At 52.9% G+C, this 19,623-nt stretch overlaps 1 protein-coding gene across 3 annotated transcripts in view; it reads right to left on the reverse strand.

Annotated features, from left to right (window-relative positions):
* The window catches only part of LOC127584270 (adhesion G protein-coupled receptor A2-like), a 112,818-nt gene that overhangs the window by 27,395 nt on the left and 65,800 nt on the right, over nt 1-19,623 (reverse strand). For 2 of the 3 annotated variants that reach the window (XM_052040920.1, XM_052040919.1), the window contains exons 4-9: nt 19,098-19,169; nt 18,134-18,205; nt 17,301-17,464; nt 10,484-10,697; nt 8,279-8,443; nt 817-1,003 (exon numbers count right to left, since the gene is read on the reverse strand). In XM_052040920.1, coding sequence (XP_051896880.1) covers nt 817-1,003; nt 8,279-8,443; nt 10,484-10,697; nt 17,301-17,464; nt 18,134-18,205; nt 19,098-19,169 — 874 coding nt within the window. Of the gene's footprint in view, nt 1-816; nt 1,004-8,278; nt 8,444-10,483; nt 10,698-17,300; nt 17,465-18,133; nt 18,206-19,097; nt 19,170-19,261; nt 19,332-19,623 lie in introns of those variants that run through there. The other variant, XM_052040921.1, reaches the window with a different exon arrangement.

Below are 19,623 nucleotides of genomic sequence, written 5' to 3' on the forward strand. Positions count from 1 at the left end.
AGTCGACGTTTCAGGTCGAGAACCTGCAACAGATCCTGAGGTGGAAAAGTGTTGGTGTTCAGAGGGAGCTGGGTGAACCCGTACACAAATCACTGGAATATGCCGAATCAGCTAGCAACTAGGAAGGCAAATGGTGTGCTGAATACACGTGGGATGCCCTGCTCCAGTAGTGAGACCTCACCTGTAACACTGTACACTGCTCTGGTCTCCCAACCCAAGGAGGACAGACTTGTGATGGAGGGTTCAGCGAGGGTTCACCGGGATGGTGGGTTTGTTACGTGAGGAGGGATTCGGCAGACTGGGCTACACTCCCTCGAGACTAGAAGAATAAGAGGTGATTTCACTGGAACATGCAAAGTTCTTAAGGAGGTTGACAAGAGAAATGTGGAATGATGTTCCCCCTGGCTGGGGTGTCTACAACCAGGGGCTTGGACACTCAGGACTGCGGTGAGGAAGTTCTCCACCCAGATGTCACCGAGTACACTCAAGACAGAGATCTGTAGAGTTTTAGATGTTAGGGGAACCGAGGGATATGGGGTTAGTGTAGGGAAGTGGTGCTGAGGTCAAAGATCAGCTGTGGTGTTGAACAGTGCAGCAGGAGTGAGGGGGCGAATGGTTCCTCCTTCCAGTTACGTGTTTACATCCCATCAAACACTCCCTGGGCAGGGGGAGCTCAGTGCAGCTCCAGTGTAGGTGTGATGTACACAGTGTGTGGGGGACGTCACATTCGCTGCAGGGGAGAGGGCTCTACCTCTCGAGATTGAGGTGAAGGTGGTACACAGGTCACGGCTGGGCCTGACCTTGACCGGAACTCACCAGGATGAAGGAGGAGAGCACTCTGGTGTAGTCGTTGATGTACAGACACTCGGAGTAATCAGCCTCTTCCCACGTTCCCGACCGATTGCACTTCCGAGATGTCTTCCTCTCCAGGGAGGCAGGGGAGGGGTACGGATACTGCAGGCACGGTTGGTAGACGGTGATTCCAGCTAAAGTACGTGGCCACCTGCCCGGGTAACAAACAGCGAGACGTCAGTGAAACTCTCCTGCAGTCAGGGTCAAACCGCACCAGCCCCCGGAATCCCCACCCTGCCATCTCACCGGGGGCACAAGGAAAGACCACTCAGCCTGTTCACCAGGACCAGCAGCAGACCCTGATCATTGATCCCAGTTTATTCTCCCCAGATTCTCATTAATTCCCCCACAGATTTTACCACCCACACACACACGGGGCAATTAACCATCAACCTTCACGTCGTCGGGATGTGGGAGGAAACCGGAGCCACTGGGGGACCCCACGCGGTCACAGGGAGAGCATGCAAACTCCACACAGACAGCGCCAGAGGTCGGGGTCAAACCCCTGTCTCTGGAGCTGTGAGGCTTAAACTCCATCAGACCATGGCCTTCCTCCACCGGGGAACACAGGCCTGGTCTATGCAGCCCACCATCTTTCCCATTTAACCCTTTCAGCCCCAGGGTCATTCTGATGATTCACAGAACACTTCAAGTCCAACATCTTCCTGAACTCAACTGCAACTCAGACTTGATGAAGGGTTTTCACTTGAAACGTTCCCTGTTTCTCTCCCCAAAGACACTGCCTGACCCGCTGAGTGTTTCCAGCATTTTCTGTTTTTATTTCAGATTTCCAGCATCTGTAGTTTTGTGATTTCCATGAACCCAGACTGCAGACGACTGTACTGTCAGTGCTCTGCCCGCACTGGGGGACGTGTGATGGGCCACTGAGGATACCTGCCTAACCTTCGGTGTGGTGCCTTCCACAGTTTAATAACCGTGTGCTGGCCGGTGTGATCTAGTTTGCTGGATTGACCTGTGGGGGGCAGTTCCCATCACTGTGAGAGCCAGGGACCCTTGGCAGCAGGAACCGTGCCTGCCACCAGAGGGAGCCCCCCACACCCTCCACAGCAGGGCAGACAAAACCCTTGATCCTCCACTCCCTGACTCCCCTCCATCCCTCCACCCCCCTCCATCCCTCCACCCCTCAACCTCCACCCCTCGACTCCCCTCCACCTCTCGACTCCCCTCCATCCCTCCACCACCCCTCGACTCCCCTCCACCCCTCGACTCCCCTCCATCCCTCCACCACCCCTTGACTCCCCTCCATCCCTCCACCCCCTCCATCCCTCCAGCCCTCGACTCCCCTCCACCTCTCGACTCCCCTCCATCCCTTGACTCCCCTCCACCCCTCACCTCAACCTCCACCCCTCGACTCCCCTCCAACCCTCCACCACCCCTCGACTCCCCTCCATCCCTCCACCCCTCAACTCCCCTCCACCTCTCGACTCCCCTCCATCCCTCCACCACCCCCCGACTCCCCTCCATCCCTCCACCCCTCAACTCCCCTCCACCTCTCGACTCTCCTCCCTCACCTCAACCTCCACCCCTTGATCCCTCCATCCCTCCAACCCTCAACTTCCCTCCACACCTCAACCTCCACTCCTCGACTCCCCTCCACCTCCACCTCTCAACCTCCACCCCTCCTCCTTTGTGGGGCCACTTGCCCCACTCACTACCGACCGCCTGCCGTGAACATGTTCACTCCCAGGGTTGCAAACACGATTCTTCGAAGGTCTCAGGATCTTCAGCTCACTGACAGCAGTGAAGGTCTCGTTCCCAGAGAGGAATCCCTGCAGCCTGCACGGCCAAACGCTGCAGCAGTGGAGGGAACTGGGGGACTTCTGGCAGAACCTTCCGCCTAACACAGTGTCCAGAGCTGGCCTGACTGGAGGGGCACTGACTGCATTCTAACTGACCGGAGGGCACTGGCCGGAGCTGGATTGGTCGGAGGCCGGAGCTGGATTGCAAACACCTGACCTGAGAGACAATGTGTCCACCCAGAGGTGTATTCCGAGGACATTGCCAGGACTAGAGGGCCTGAGTTATAGGGAGAGGTTGACGAGGCTGGGTCTTTATTCCTTGGAACGTAGGAGAATGAGGGGCGACCTTATAGAAGTGTTTAAAATTATGAGAGGCATAGATAAGGTGGACGGTAATAGTCTTTGCCCCAGGGTAGGGGAGTCCAAACCTAGGGGTATAAGTTTAGGGTGAGAAGGGAAAGATTTAAAAGGGACCTGAGGGGCAACATTTTCACGCAGAGGGTGGTGGGTGTATGGAACGAGCTGCCAGAGGAAGTGGGTGAGGCAGGGACATTAACAACATTTAAAAGACACTTGAACATGGATAGGGATATGGGCCAAACACAGGCAGATGGGACCGTTGTAGATGGGTTTCACAGTTGACATGGACGAGATGGGCTGAAGAGCCTGTTTCCATGCTGTACAGCGCTGTGACTCTGGTCAGACTGCAGTTGGACCTGTTTGAGCTGAGTGTGGGCTGTCACACAGAGAGGCTACAGCGGAGTTTACTGCTTGCCGTCCGGAACGTTCTCCCTCACTGTGCAGGCTCAGCACTGCCCAGTACTCTGACTGCCAGGTACTCCACATCCTGCCCCCACTGGGCCTCTGACTTAATTCAAACCACATTGCACACGTTGAGATGTTACTCAGAGTGGGAGCTATGTCAGAGCCTGGCCCCTGCCTTCTGTTGTCAAACACATTCCGACACCCCTCATGTCTGCACCAGACGCGGATCCAGCACCAGCTCCCAGCACCCCGCCCATAATCTTCCCCAGATGCACCTGGCGCTACAACCTGCCCCAGAGTGAAGTGTCACCGCAGTACTGAGGGAGGGTCACACTGTGGGAGGGGCAGTACTGAGGGAGGGTCACACTGTGGGAGGGGCAGTACTGAGGGAGGGTCACACTGAGGGAGGGACGGTACCAAGTGGCAGCCCCTCTTTGAGTATCTGCGGGGGCTGCTGCTTAAGTTCTGGTTGCACTTCAGCCCGGCGCTGTTGGTTTACGGGCACCCAGTGCGGCGCGGGAAGAGGCGCGCGATGGATCTCCTGGTGGGTCTCCTGCTGGGCCTGGCCAAGCTGGCCATCCACGGGACACGGCGGCGGGTGGCCGAGGGTTCCGGCAGGTCGGCCTGCCTGCCCGTCTTCCACGCTTACGTGCGCGCGCGGGTGTCGTTGGAACGGGAGCACGCGGTCTCCTCGGGCGCCCTGGCCGAGTTCCGCGCTCGGTGGGCCCCTCAGGGGATCGCGTGTGTCGTGGATGAGGCTGATGCTATTTTGATCTGAAGTGTTGTGTGTGGCGGTAGCGGGCGTAATGTCGTATGTGTGTTTCACGGGTGTTAGTTTGCATTATTCTCTGTAGTTATGTAGTTGCTTCCTTGTTTCTTTCTGTATTAGATGTAATGTATTGATAATGGTTGTCTTTTGTAGTGTTTTTAACGAATAAACATTTTGTACAAAAAAAAGGGGCAGTACCAACCCCGGCGCCTGTCACTTCTGCAGCCGGGAGGAGACGGTGTACCACGCGTACATGGAGTGCGAGAGGTTGCAGCCCCTCTTCGAGTATCTGCGGGGGCTGCTGCTTAAGTTCTGGCTGCACTTCAGCCCGGCGCTGTTGGTTTACGGGCACCCGGTGTGGCGCGGGGCGGGGTGCGCGGGGGAATCTCCTGGTGGGTCTTCTGCTGGGCCTGGCCAAGCTGGCCATCAATGAGACGCAGCAGCGGGCGGCCGAGGGTTCCAGCCGGTCGGCCAAGGGTTCCGGCCAGTCGGCCTGCCTGCCCGTCTTCCGCGCTTACATGCGCGCATGGGTGTCTTTGGAACGGGAGCACGCGGTCTCCGCGGGCGCCCTGGCCGAGTTCCGCGCTCAGTGGGCCCCTCAGGGGATCGCATGTGTCATGGACGACACCAATACGATTTTGATATGAAGTACTGAGTGTTGTGGTAGCGCGCGTAATGACGTATGTGTGTTTTCACGGGTGTTAGTTTATGGTACTCTCTGAAGTTCTGTCGTTGACTAGCTGGTCCTTTCTGTATTGGATGCATATATTTGATATTTGTAGTCTTCTGTAGTGCTTTTAGCTAATAAACGTTTTATACAAAAAAGGGGCAGTACCAACCCCGGCTGCCTGTCACTTCTGCGGCCGGGAGGAGACGGTGTACCACACGTACATGGAGTGTGAGAGGTTGCAGCCCCTTTTTGTGTATCTGCGGGGACTGCTGCTTAAGTTCTGGCTGCACTTCAGCCCGGTGCTGTTGGTTTACGGGCACCCGGTGCGGCGCGGGGCAGGGCGTGCGGAGGATCTCCTGGTGGGTCTCCTGCTGGGCCTGGCCAAGCTGGCCATCCACGGGACGCGGCGGCAGGCGGCGGAGGGTTCCGGCAGGTCGGCCTGCCTGCCCGTCTTCCGCGCTTACGTGCGCACGCGGGTGTCTTTGGAACGGGAGCACGCTGTCTCTGCAGGCACCCTCGCCGAGTTCCGCACTTGGTGGGCCCCTCAGGGGATCACGTGTGTCGTGGACGTTTCCAATGCGATTCTGATCTGAAGTGTGTGTTGCAGTAGCGGGTGGAGTGTTGCGTGTGTGCTTCGCGGGTATTAGTTTGCTTAGTTGTTTCTTTCTGTATTAGAGGTAATGTAATTGCTATTGGTTGTTTTTTGTAGTGCTTTTAGCAAATAAACATTTTGTAAAACAAAAGGGGTGGTACTGAGGGAGGGTCACACTGTGGGGGGGCAGTACTGAGGGAGGGTCACACTGTGGGAGGGGCAGTACTGAGGGAGGGTCACACTGTGGGAGGGGCAGTACTGAGGGAGGGTCACACTGTGGGGGTGCGGTACTGAGGGAGGGTCACACTGTGGGTGGGGCAGTACTGAGGGAGGGTCACACTGTGGGAGGGGCAGTACTGAGGGAGGGTCACACTGCGGGGGGGTACTGAGGGAGGGTCACACTGTGGGAGGGGCAGTACTGAGGGAGGGTCACACTGCGGGGGGGTACTGAGGGAGGGTCACACTGGGGGTGCGGTACTGAGGGAGGGTCACACTGCGGGGGGGGGTACTGAGGGAGGGTCACACTGTGGGGGGCAGTACTGAGCGAGGGTCACACTGCGGGGGGTACTGAGGGAGGGTCACACTGCGGGGGGGGGTACTGAGGGAGGGCCACACTGTGGGGGTGCGGTACTGAGGGAGGGTCACACTGTGGGTGGGGCAGTACTGAGGGAGGGTCACACTGTGGGGGTGCGGTACTGAGGGAGGGTCACACTGCGGGGGGGGTACTGAGGGAGGGTCACACTGCGGGGGGGGTACTGAGGGAGGGTCACACTGTGGGGGGCAGTACTGAGGGAGGGTCACACTGCCGGGGGGGTACTGAGAGAGGGTCACACTGTGGGGGGGGTACTGAGGGAGGGTCACACTGTGGGGGTGCGGTACTGAGGGAGGGTCACACTGTGGGGGGGTACTGAGGGAGGGTCAAACTGCGGGGGGGGTACTGAGGGTCACACTGCAGGGGTGGGTACTGAGGGAGGGTCACACTGCGGGAAGGTACTGAGGGAGGGTCACACTGCGGGGGGGTACTGAGGGAGGGGTGCGGTACTGAGGGAGGGTCACACTGTGGGGGTGCGGTACTGAGGGAGGGTCACACTGCCGGGGGGGTACTAAGAGAGGGTCACACTGTGGGGGTGCGGTACTGAGGGAGGGTCACACTGTGAGGGGGTACTGAGGGAGGGTCACACTGTGGGGGTGCGGTACTGAGGGTGGGTCACACTGTGGGGGGGTACTGAGGGTCACCCTGCGGGGGGGGTACTGAGGGAGGGTCACACTGTGGGGGTGCGGTACTGAGGGAGGGTCACACTGTGGGGGGGTACTGAGGGTCACCCTGCGGGGGGGGGTACTGAGGGAGGGTCACACTGTGGGGGGGTACTGAGGGTCACCCTGCGGGGGGGGTACTGAGGGAGGGTCACACCGCGGGGGGGTACTGAGGGAGGGTCACACCGCGGGGGGGGTACTGAGGGAGGGTCACACTGCGGGGGGGGTACTGAGGGAGGGTCACACCGCGGGGGGGGTACTGAGGGAGGGTCACACTGCGGGGGGGGTACTGAGGGTCACACTGCGGGGGGGGTACTGAGGGAGGGTCACACTGCGGGGGGGGTACTGGGGGAGGGTCACACTGCAGGGGGGGTACTGAGGGAGGGTCACACTGCGGGGGGGGGTACTGAGGGAGGGTCACACTGCGGGGGGGGTACTGGGGGAGGGTCACACTGCGGGGGGGGTACTGAGGGAGGGTCACACTGCGGGGGGGGGGTACTGAGGGAGGGTCACACTGCGGGGGGGGGGTACTGAGGGAGCACTGGACTGTTGTATACGGTCTGGCTGCATGTCAACCGTCCCTTCCTTCATTCACTCTTGTACATGTGGGCCTTGATTACAGGCCTGCCATTTATTCATTCCCTGGTTGCCTCTGGATGGCAGTGTTGGAAGCTTTCTCCCGGGAAGTGCTGGTGGTGACGTGAAGCCACTAACTCAGGTTAGAATCAACTGCACTGGATGGAGCTTGGAGCGACACAGACAGGGAGCTGTATAAAACTTTGGTTCGGCCACTTTTGGAGTATTGTGTGCAGTTCTGCTTGCCCCATTACAGGAAGGATGTGGAGGCCTTGGAGAGGGTGCAGAAGAGGTTCACCAGGATCTGCCTGGATTGGAGGGTATTAGCCGTAAGGAGAGGTGGGACAAACTTGGGTTGTTTTCTCCGGAGTGTCGGAGGCTGAGGGGAGACCTGACAGAAGTTTATAAAATTATGAGAGGCAGAGACAGGGTAGACAGCCAGTGTCTCTTTCCCAGGGTGGAAATGTCAAATACTGGAGGTCATAGCTTTAAGGTGAGAGGTGAAAGTTTGAAGGAGATGTGTGAGACAAGTTTTGGGTGGGTGCCTGGAACGTACTGCCAGGGTAGGTGATGGAAGCAGATACAACAGCAAGGTTTAAGAGGCATTCAGACAGACAGATGAACAGGCTGGGAGGGGAGGGATACGGACCATGTGCAGGCAGATGGTATTGTGGTCGGCACAGACGCTGTGGGCCGAAGGGCCTGTTCCTCTGCTATACTGGTCTATGTTCTATTTCTCTCCTCTCACCATTCAGCCACATCACTAACCTTGCCGTAACTGGCCACAGTTTTCTGCCCTCCACACCATTTGCCACTTCATTCCAGGAGGTTCAAGCTTCAGGTCCCGGCCTTCAGACACACAGGGACGGGCATCAGGTTGGTCACAGGGGCTGGCGCTCTCGGGGAGGTGGAAACACAGTGGCAGCACTAAATTGGCCGGGATGATGAACCACAGGGTAACCCTGGCCGTGCATCCTGCCAGCTCCTCCTCGGCCCAGCCCTCAGGTGAGATGAACCTAACACTGATGGCGTGCACTGACCTGAAGTCCCCTCTGTTGTTGGTGACCCGTTCCGCCTGGCAGTACGTGGCAGAAGTGTCGATCACCACTATCTCCACCTTGAGCGAGGCGTTCCCACGCGACGTTGCAACGACGCATTCCCACTCTCCACTGGCCAGCAGGTAGATGTTTGAGAGGACCAGTTCACTGCAGATAGAGTGAGAGGCACCTTAACCATCAGAGCTCGTCAGGCAATCTACAGCTTCTCAAATGAGGTGAAATTCCTCGAAGACAAGGGCTACCATTCTTCTTGGTGATGTGGGTGGATCAACACTGCCCATTGGCACCCTCCATCCAGAGTTCCAAACCCTCCCCCCACAACCTAACATCCTCCATCCATCAAAGGCAGCAGGGATACACCAGGGAACTACAGGCTGGTGAGCCTTATATCAGTGGTGGGAATGTTACTGGGGGGATTCTGAGAGCCGTTCTGCCTTTGGAAAGGCAGGGACTGATTAGGGACAGTCAGCGTGGCTTTGTACCTGGGAAATAGTGTCTCACAAATCTGACTTGAGTTTTCTGAAGAAGGGACCAAGAGAATTGATAAGGGGCAGGGTGGTGGAACTGTCAACATGAACTTAGCGAGACCTTTGCAAAATCCCACATGGAAGGCTGGTTCAGGAGGTCAGATCATATGGGACCCAGGGTGAGCTCGCCAATTGGATACAAAACTGATGGTGGTAGGGGTCAGAGGTTGTGGAGGGTTGTTTCTCGGACTGCAGACCTGTGACCAATGGTGTGCCGCAGGGATCGGTGTTGTTTGTCATCTATATTAGTGACCTGGATGAGAAGTTGGCAACACTGGTAGACACGGTGATGAAGAAGGTGTACAGAATGCTTTCCTTCATCGGCTGAGGCAATGAGTGCAGGGGTTCCAGTTGTACAAGATGTTAATTAGGCCACAGTACTGTGTGCAATTCTGGTCACCACACTGAAGATGTGATTAAGCTAGAAAGGGTGTAAAAAAGATTCCAAGGATGTTGCCTGCACTGGGGGACTTGATTGGACAGGCTGGGTCTGTTTTCCCTGGAGCGAAGGAGGCAGAGAAGTAATATGATGGAGGTGTATAAGATTATGAGAGGCGCAGATAGGGTAGATAGCCAGAGTCTGTTCCCCATAGTACAGGTGTCTGAAACTAGAGGGTGTAGGTTTAAGGTGAGAGGGAGGAGGTCTAAGGGAGATCTGGGCATGTAGTTGATGTCTGGAATGAGCTGCCAGAGGAGGAGGTGGAGGCAGGAACAGTAACAACATTTAAGAGGCAACTGGACAGGTACTTGAATAAACAGAGCGAGGTGGAATTAAGGCAGGCCAGTGGGATTGGTACTGATAGGTCTGATGGTCAGCACAGACGTGGTGGGCCGAACAGCCTGTTTCCCTGCTGTACAATTCTGTGACTGTAACTCAACATCCTCCATTAAGAAACCAGAGCACACTGACTCCATCCTACGCTCACCACCCTCCACCCTCCACCCAGAACCAACACCCTGCAAGCACAAGAGGGAATTCTCCATCCAGAACACAGTACCCTTCATCCACACCACAATGTTCCCAGCCAGACCACCACCTAATCCTCCGTCGAGAACTCAGTACCCTCAAACCCACACAGAACATTCTTAATCCAAGACTCAGCACCAACCATCTAGGACCTAATTCCCTCCATTCAAGATCCAACAACACTCCATCCAAAACCAACACCCTCCACCCAGGTCCCAAAACCCTCCATCAGCATGCAACACCCTCCCTACATCACCCAACACTTCCATCAAGCTCAGAATTCAATGCCATCCACCTAGAACCTAACAATTACCACCCAGAACTTTACATCCTTCAACAAGAACCCAACACCCTCCATCCAAAACTCATTACCTCCGCCCACAACCCATCACCCTCCATCCAGGACTCAGCGCACGTTCGAGACTATCCAAGTACTTGGCCTGTAAGTTATGTCCTGGTGCTACAATGAATTTGCACTATCTCTGGTTCTGTGACTCATTAACTCCAGTGTCGAAACTCTGTATGATGTTGTGGGGCCGGACAAACACCCCGGGGTTCCCACTGCCCTCTCGCCTCCAGGGTAAGCTGCACCTTTTGCCCTTGTGTTTAGCCTGGACCTCTCAGCCTACCCTGCCACCTGCCTTCTCCACTGTCCCATGGTAAGAGTCAGTTGTCCTTCCTTGTACAGATTACCTGGATATCAAGGAACAGTCATGGACGAGGCTTTCCATAACGATCACACCATTCTCCTCCTCAGGCTGCACCAGGATGCCGTTGTGGTACCACAACACCCTGGTGCTGTTGTCCAAGTAGGTGGCCGTGCAGATAAATGGCAGACGATCTCCTTGGAAAACCACCTGGCGAAGGACGGGAATCAGCTGGAGAAACGGCAGCTCCAGTGGTCCATCTGTGGCCAAAAGGGAACTCAGTGAGTCAACTCGTGTCCCGTCCACCCCGTACTTCCATCCTCTGCGCCGAGGCCAATCACGTCGCTGTGCTATCCCAGCTACCTCATTGGTTCCATTGCCCCCCACTGTTTCCATAGTGTCCTAGTTTCACTTTCTGTTTTGAGTGTCAAACTTCCCACTTCATCTCTGTCACCATGTGCTCACCGTGGAAAGCAAATTCTCGCCTGCTGCCTCTGGTTCTTTTGCCAGCCTGTTTCCCCTGGTTATCAACATCCCGTCAGTGGAAACAGGTTCTCCTCACCCACATCATACGTCTCAACACCCTCATTAAATCTCTCCACAGCCTCCTCTGGTCCCAGAACACTGCCGACTTCTTCCGTCCTTCCACGGAACGGAAGGACCTCACCTCTGGGCCACTCTGCACAACCTACACCAGGCCCTCGAGATCCTTGCTACACTGTAGTCCTCATTGGGCCAAATGGTATTTATAAGGTTTCCACGGAACTTGCATTGAATGGAATCTATCGATTATGTCAAGGATCCCATATGTTCAAAATCAGAGGAAATGGGGCTGATTTAGCTGTCTTGGCTTAGCTGATGCTTTCTTTAAGCCAAACATTTTCTCTTTGAAAACTGCTGTACAGCAAAGTTCCTTCCACTTGGGAAGAGGATGTGCAAAGCCTCTCCTGAGCCTTGGAAAGACGCGAGCAGGAATTAACATATCTGTCTCAGGGACCTTTCCCTCTGCAACATCACACAGGAGGAAAAGGGAATGACTGTGATACCGGAGTCCGTGGTACGGTAAACCTGTGGCTGCTTACAGACCATGGTGCAGGGGGCATCTTGCTGCAACTCAATACCTGCTCAATCTCCAGCTGAAGGAAGGTCACTGACCTGAAACATGAACTCAGTTCTCTGTCTCCAAGTGCTGGTAGGTTAATTGGCTGCTGTAAGTTACCCCCGTGTAGCCGGGTGTCAGGGGAAGCGGGTGGGGGGGGGGGGGAGGTGGTTGATTGGAATGTTGGAGTTTTCTCCAAACCTTCCTGCGTCCTCACCACAAAATTCAGCATCAGAAGTTTGCAAAGGAACATCTAAACAAGCCTGATGCATTTTGGGAACAAGTCCTGTGGACTGATGAAGTTAAAATAGAACTTTTTGGCCGCAATGAGCAAAGGTATGTTTGGAGAAAAAAGGGTGCAGAATTTCATAAAAAGAACACCTCTCCAACTGTTAAGCACGGGGGTGGATTGATCATGCTTTGGGCTTGTGTTGCAGCCAGTGGCACGGGGAACATTTCACTGGTAGAGGGAAGAATGAATTCAATTAAATACCAGCAAATTCTGGAAGCAAACATCACACTGTCTGTAAAAAAGCTGAAGATGAAAAGACAGTGGCTTCTACAACAGGATAACGATCCTAAACACACCTCAAGATCCACAATGGACCACCTCAAGAGGCACAAGCTGAAGGTTTTGCCATGGTCCTCACAGTCCCCCGACCTAAACATCATCGAAAATCTGCGGATAGACCTCAAAAGAGCAGTGCATGCAAGACGGCCCAAGAATCTCACAGAACTAGAAGCCTTTTGCAAGGAAGAATGGGCGAAAATCCCCCAAACAAGAATTGAAAGACTCTTAGCTGGCTACAGAAAGCGTTTACAAGCTGTGATACTTGCCAAAGGGGGTGTTACTAAGTACTGACCATGCAGGGTGCCCAAACTTTTGCTTCGGGCCCTTTTCCTTTTTTGTTATTTTTAAACTGTAAAAGATGGAAATAAAAAAGTAATCTTGCTTAAACTATGAAAGAAATGTGTCATCTTTATGCCTTTTGGAAATCAGGTCATCTTTTATTCACTTAGCTATTCACAGTAACAGAAATTTCGACTGGGGTGCCCAAACTTTTCCATGCCACTGTATCTAGCGAAGAGGGAAAAAGAAGCTTACTTAAGATTCAGGAAGCAAGGATCAGACAGGGCTCTAGAGAGTTACAAGGTAGACTGGAAGGAGCTTAAGAATGGGCTTAGGAGAGCTAGAAGGGGGCTTGAGAAGGCCTTGGCGAGTAGGATTAAGGAAAACACCAAGGCGTTCTACTCATATGTTAAGAACAGGAGGATGAATAGAGTGAAGGTAGGACTGATTAAGGATAAAAGAGGAAACATGTGCCTGGAGTCGGAGGAGGTAGGGGAGGTCCTTAATGAATACTTTTCTTCAGTATTCACTTGTGAGAGAGAACTTGACATTTGTGAGTCAGCGTAAAACAGGCTGATAAGCTGGAACATGTCGATGTTAAGAAGGAGGATGTGCTGGAACTTTTGAAAAACATTAGGATAGATAAGTCCCTGGGACCGGATGGGATATATCCCAGGATACTACAGGAAGCAAGGGAAGAGATCTCTGAGCCCTTGGCGATAATCTTTGCATCCTCACTGGCCACAGGGGTAGTACCAGATGATTGGAGGGTGGCAAATGTTATTCCTTTGTTCAAGAAAGGGAGTAGGGATAACCCTAGAATTTACAGGCCAGTGAGTCTTACTTCAGTGGTGGGCAAATTATTGGAAAAGATTCTTAGGGACAGGATTTATGAGCATTTGGAGAAGCATAGGCTGATTAGGGACAGTCAGCATGGCTTTGTGAGGGGCAGGTCATGCCTCACGAGCCTGATTGAATTCTTTGAGGATGGGACAAAGCACATTGAGAGTTGAGCAGTGGATGTGGTCTATATGGACTTTAGTAAGGCGTTTGATAAGGTTCCCCATGATGGGCTCATTCAGAAGGTCAGGAGGCGTGGGATCCAGGTAAACTTGGCTGTGTGGATTTGGAATTGGCTTGCCCATAGAAGACAGAGGGTGGTTGTAGATGGAGTGTATTCTGCCTGGAGGTTGGTGACCAGTGGTGTTCCACAGGGACCCCTGATCTTTGTGATTTTTATAAATGACTTGGATGAGGATGTGGAAAGGTGGGTTAGTAAGTCTTCAGATGACACAAAGGTTGGTGGTGTCATGGATAGTGTCGAAGATCGTCAAGGGTTATAACAGGACATTGATAGAATGCAGAGCTGGGCTGAGAAGTGATAGATGGAGTTCAACCTGGAAAAGTGTGAAGTGATTCACTTTGGAAGAACATGTAACATAGAACATTACAGCACGGTACAGGCCCTTCAGCCCACAATGTTGTGCCACCATTTTATCCTGCTCTAAGATCTATCTAGCCCTTCCCTCCCACATAGCCCCCTATTTTTCTATCACTCATGTGGCTATCTCTCTTAAGTGTCCCTAATGTATCTGCCTCCACCACCTCTGTCGGCAGTGCGTTCCACACACCCATCACTCTCTGTGTTTAAAAAAAACTTACCCCTGACATCTCCCCTGTACTTTCCTCCAATCACCCTAAAATTATGTCCCCTCGTGTTAGCCATTGTTGCCCTGGGAAAAAGTCTCTGACTGTCCACTCGATCTATGCCTCTTATCATCTTGGACACCTCTTTCAAGTCGCCTCTCATCCTCCTTCTCTCCAAAGAGAAAAGCCCTAGCTCACTCAACCTATCCTCATAAGACATGCTTTCCCATCCAAGCAGCATCCTGGTAAATCTCCTCTGCACCCTCTCCAAAGCTTCCACGTCCTTCCTATAATGAAGTGATCAGAACAGAACACAATACTCCAAGTGTGGCCTAACCAGGGTTTTATAGAGCCACAACATTACCTTGCAGCTCTTGAACTCAGTACCCCAACTAATGAAGGCCAACACACCATACACCTTCTTAACGTCCCTATCAACCTGCACGGCAACCTTGAGGGATCGGTGGACGTGGACCCCAAGATCCCTCTGTTCCTCCGCACTGCAGAGTCCTGCCATTAACCTTGTATTCTGCCTTCAAATTCATTCTTCCAAAGTGTATCACTTCACACTTTTCCAGGTTGAACTCATCCAAGCCATAGAGAGGATGCAGAGTAGATTTACCAGGATGCTGCCTGGATTGGAGAGCATGTCTTATGAGGATAGGTTGAGTGAGGTTGAGGGCTCTTCTCTTTGGAGAGAAGGAGGATGAGAGGTGACTTGACAGAGGTGTCCAAGATGATAAGAGGCATAGATCAAGTGGACAGTCAGAGACTATTTCCCAGGGTGGAAATGGCTAACACGAGGGGGCATAATTTTAAGCAATTATGGAGGGAAGTACAGGGGGGGATATCAGAGGTTTTTTTATACAGAGAGTGGTGGGCGCGTGGAACGTGCTGCCAGGGGTGCTGGTAGAGGCAGGTACATTAGGGACATTTAAGAGACTCTCAGATAGAAAAATGGAGGGGTATGAGGGAGGGAAGGGTTAAATTGATCTTAGAGAAGGTTAAAATGTCGGTATGACATCGTGGGCCAAAGGGCCTGTACTGTGCCGTAATGTTCTATAAAGTTCCAGTGAGATTCATCAACAGTTGATGAATATAAGTTTTTGTGTATATTCACATAAAATGTCCAGTGACATCAACGGAACCAAAACAGAATGGGAAATGTTGTTGGACTAATTTACCACAGAGATTGGCCTCAAATCCTGCTCTGGATGTACAACAGGAAATAAGTTTCGCCTAATGTCTGATTTTATCTCGACAATGAGAAAGTAATGAAGCAGGGCTCTGGGACCGGCTGAATTGTGGCTCTGCTGTACTCTTGGGTGGATCCAAGACACAGCTTAGTGTGCCATCTGTAAGATTCACCTCCAACAGTGCAGCATCCCTTCAGTGCTGCACTGTCACAAGGAAACGGGAACAGCAGGCCATTCAGCCCCTCGTCTGCTCTGCCGTTCACTGTGATCATGTGATCATGGCTGATCTGCTCCAGGCCTCATCTCCTCCTCAGGGCCAGTTCCCCACAGCCTCAGCCCTCCAACCTCACTCCTCTTTCAAAACCTCCAGTGATCCGGCCTCCTCTACCCTCTGGGGTAGGGAGTTCCGGAGGCTCACCACCCCCTGCAGGAACAGAGTGTGCAGAGTATGGAAGGGCAGCAGTGGAGATCTCAGGGTCTGACAGCAACTCTTTCACTCTGTTTTCATTGTGTCTCTGACAGAGAAAACATGCCAAAGAGCATTGCACGGGCTTTGAAGTGATCTCCAAACATCTGCAGCTTTAAACATGGCACAAGACTGGGCTCAGATCAACAGGAAGTGTAAAGAAACGTTGAGCGTTGTCGGCAGTGGGAGCCAACTCCACCACAGCAACGTTCCCAGGCAGCGGGGAACAGCTGGCCTGCTTCAGATCTTTCCCCAACATCCAAAACAAATTTGCAATCCTCACTGCCAACTTTAGTCTCCTCCCAAGACAATGTCGGCATTAAATCACTGGAATCACAAAATGCTCCAGCTGAAACCCAACTCCTTCACCACGTCTGTTCCAACGTTCACCCCTCAACTGATCCAGTCTACCCACTCTGCCCTCCCTCCAGTTCAACAATTCTCCCTCTGAGCCTACTCCCTCCTCGCTCCCCGCACGCTCTCCTTCCTTTCCCAGGTTCCCTCTCTCACACAGTAAAAGTTTTCCTGTCTGGCATCTATGGGAATGAGGGGTCAGGGGACCAGTTAGTTAACGGTGTGACTTCACATAATCGACCACAGGTTGTGGACCGAGAAGTGGAACACTGCATTCTAACCAGTGAGCTGGCAACCAGAAACACCCAGCAAGTAAGGAGAGGTGCAAGGATGCACAGTCTGGGGATGCCTGGGCAGGGGGGTGCGGGGGTGGGGGGGGGGGAAGCTCCCTCAGTGTGGAGATCTCCTCAGTGCCAAGGAGGGGCGGGGGGTCTCCCTGTGTGGGAGATTCTCAGTGCGGGGAAGATCCCTCAGTGTGGGTGGGGCTCCCTCCTAAATGTAAATCAACCGAGCTTTGCCTTAATTCCCTTTGAGAGGTCAGAGGTGGGAGGATCCGACCATTGGTACAACTCACTTCTTCCTGTGGTTACCCCAGCCCTTGATTTACCGACCAATGGAAATAGTCACAGAAGAGAGAACAGGACAGCACAGGAACAGGCCCTTCGGCCCATCATGTCTATGCTGAACATGATGCCGAATTAAACTACATCCCTCTGCCTGTACATAGCCACATCCCTCCATTCCCTGCACATTCATGTGTCTAACAGCCTCTTAAACGCCACCACCACACCTGCCTGCACCACCGCCGCACCTGCCCCCACCACCGCCGCACCTGCCCCAACTGCCGCACCTGCCTGCACCACCACCTCTGGCAGCCCATTCCGGACACCCACCACTCCCTATGTAAAAAAAAACAAATATGCCCTGCACATTTCCTTTAAACTTTCCCTCTCACCTTAAATGCATGTCCTCTAGTACTTGACATTTCTACCCTGGGAAAAAAATCACTGACTATTTTGACCCTGCGAGATGCCCACACCGTGGCTATAATCTGTCCACCACTGGTGGTCCAGCCTTGCTGCTCAGCGTCACTGCTCAAACCTCTCCACCTTCTCCTAAGATGCTTCTCGAAGCTTTGACCAACCATTGGGTCACTGGTCTCTATCTCTCCACGTGTCTCCCTGATACCGTTCCAGTCGGGGTTACCTGGGAACCTTGCACCATGTAAGTTCACACAGCTTTGATGCTTACCACACACCAACTGGCTTTCCTTCAGGTCTTTGAACGGCTTCCCCCTCAGTGCTTTGGGAAAAGCACACAGCGTTTCCTCGGAGATTCGCACTGAGCTGTTCCTCTCCCAGTTCAGGACCCACAGCATGTTACAGTCACACACCAGGTACTCCGTGTTGAAATCACTGAAAGCAAAAGCACAGCTTTCTCACACCGACTCAGAGGAAGTGGTGGAGGCGCTGGTCTCCCACACCAACGCCCTTATTCACTTCCAAGTGCGCCCCTCCCTCAGTACCGCCCATCCCTCAGTACCACCCCTCCCACAGTGTGACCCTCCCTCAGTACTGTCCCTCCCACAGGAATCTTCGTGTACACCAGTTCACTGCTGCTTATCCTACATTCCACCACTGGGGACTACATTTCATTGGCACATTTTCAAAGCATTATGGGATACAGCCAATTTGCATTTTAACAAACTCACCAAAAACTGGTTGTTTATTGTGGTTACTGTCTGTAGGATCTTGCTGTGCACATACCAGCTGTTGCATTCCTCTGCATTAGTGTGCTGTCACTTTAACACTGGGTGCAGATTGTTCAGAGGTGCCCAGTGGAACTTTATAACTGCAAGCTCTTTATTCACAACTTGCATCGAACACACCATGGATATGATCCAGTAGGAATGGCACCTTGACCATTCTGGGGAAGGTTTGCAGAGGACTGTCAGGGTGAACAATCCTTTTGGATTTTATTAACCAAAGTTCTGTCAGGACAAGGGAGCCACGAGCTGGAGCCACGACTGAGGCTGGAGGAAGGGAAACAGCAGCCAAGATTTGACGGATCTCCTTCATACTCACATGACTTTGAGTGAAGCCAAACCATCCAAGAGGTTAGGGTTGAGTGTGGAGAAGATGTTTCCCGAGAGATTTCTGTTAAACGTGTAAAAGATCAACTTTTGGAATTTGCCAGTACAGTGCAAAAAACCTCAACAATTTAACACAGGAAGTACAAGCTCACTGCTGGCAGTCCTGTCCTTGCTTTCAAATTCCCTGTGAACTCTCCTATCTCAGTAACCTGCTGCAACTCTCTCATACTCCAGGACCTCTGCCTTCCTCTAAACCCCTATCTCCCCCTTCAAAAAACATATTAAGTCATACCTCATAACCAAGTGTTTCCTTACATCTCCTTATTGTCCACATTACACTCTCTGAATGTGCTCACAAAGTGCTTTGGTACATTTTAGCTTGTTAATAAATGGAGGTGGTTGTTATTCCATATCATCTCACAGCCCTACAGTCCTACAGCACAGGAACAGGCCCTTCGGCCCACTCACTCCATGCTGACCATTTACGCTAATCCTGATTTATATCCACATTCCCATCAACACTCCCTAGATTCTACCACTCACCCACGCACAAGGTGAAATTTACTATTAACCCACTGACCCGCACGCCTTTAGGATGTGGGAGGAAACTGGAGCACCAGGGGGAAGCCCACGCTGTCAGAGGGAGAACGTGCAAACTCCACACAGACAGCGCCGGAGGTCGGGATTGAACCCAAGTTGCTGGAGTTGTGAGTCTGTGCTAGTTCACTACATGAGACAAATGTCCTTCATCGCCCCTCTGGGTCGTTCTACCCCTGGGCCCTCCCGCCACTGGAAACAACCGCTCTTTATTTACTTTGTCAAAACCCTTGAGGATTTTGAACAACTCCATTTAACCCTCTCTGTTCAAATAAGAACTAAACACTCATGGGAAGAAAATTTAAAAAGGCAACAATAAAATCGCAGAAGGCCTCGGTGTGGGGCCCACGTATACTCACAGTCTGGTCAGGTTCGTAAGACTCTGAAACATTCCAGGGTTCAGGCATCCGATTCTATTATTGGACAGGTCCCTGTCATTAAACAGAAGTGATCACAATGAGCAAAGAGGCAGAGGCAAATGCGTTAGGAAGAGTGCAGACACCGACCATTAGCCTGACCTCACCCGCAGTGATGCTGAATAAAGTTATTGTCACCGTAAGGCAAGGTTTAACCAGCTCACACCCAGGAAGTTGCTGGTATTCAGCAGATTTAACAGAGCAACAAATTAGACTGAGAAGGAGAATATTTGTGGATTGTCAGAGCCAGCGATAAGCCAGTTGAAAAGCTTGTTTAAGAAATGAAGCAACAGGGTGAAGTGAGCAGCAGTGAGTCTCCAGCCTGCTGCACACTCCTCCCACGGAGCCACCAGCTGGCATTTCACCAGCACCCATTCCATTCCACGCGGTTAAAACTGCCACCACTGTGTAAAAGGGAACTCGGCATCTGGGTATCAGTAGCCAGACCAGCAGTTACTGCCCTTCCCTT

The sequence above is a fragment of the Pristis pectinata genome, chromosome 29, assembly GCF_009764475.1.
Source record: "Pristis pectinata isolate sPriPec2 chromosome 29, sPriPec2.1.pri, whole genome shotgun sequence".
NCBI lineage: Eukaryota > Metazoa > Chordata > Chondrichthyes > Rhinopristiformes > Pristidae > Pristis > Pristis pectinata.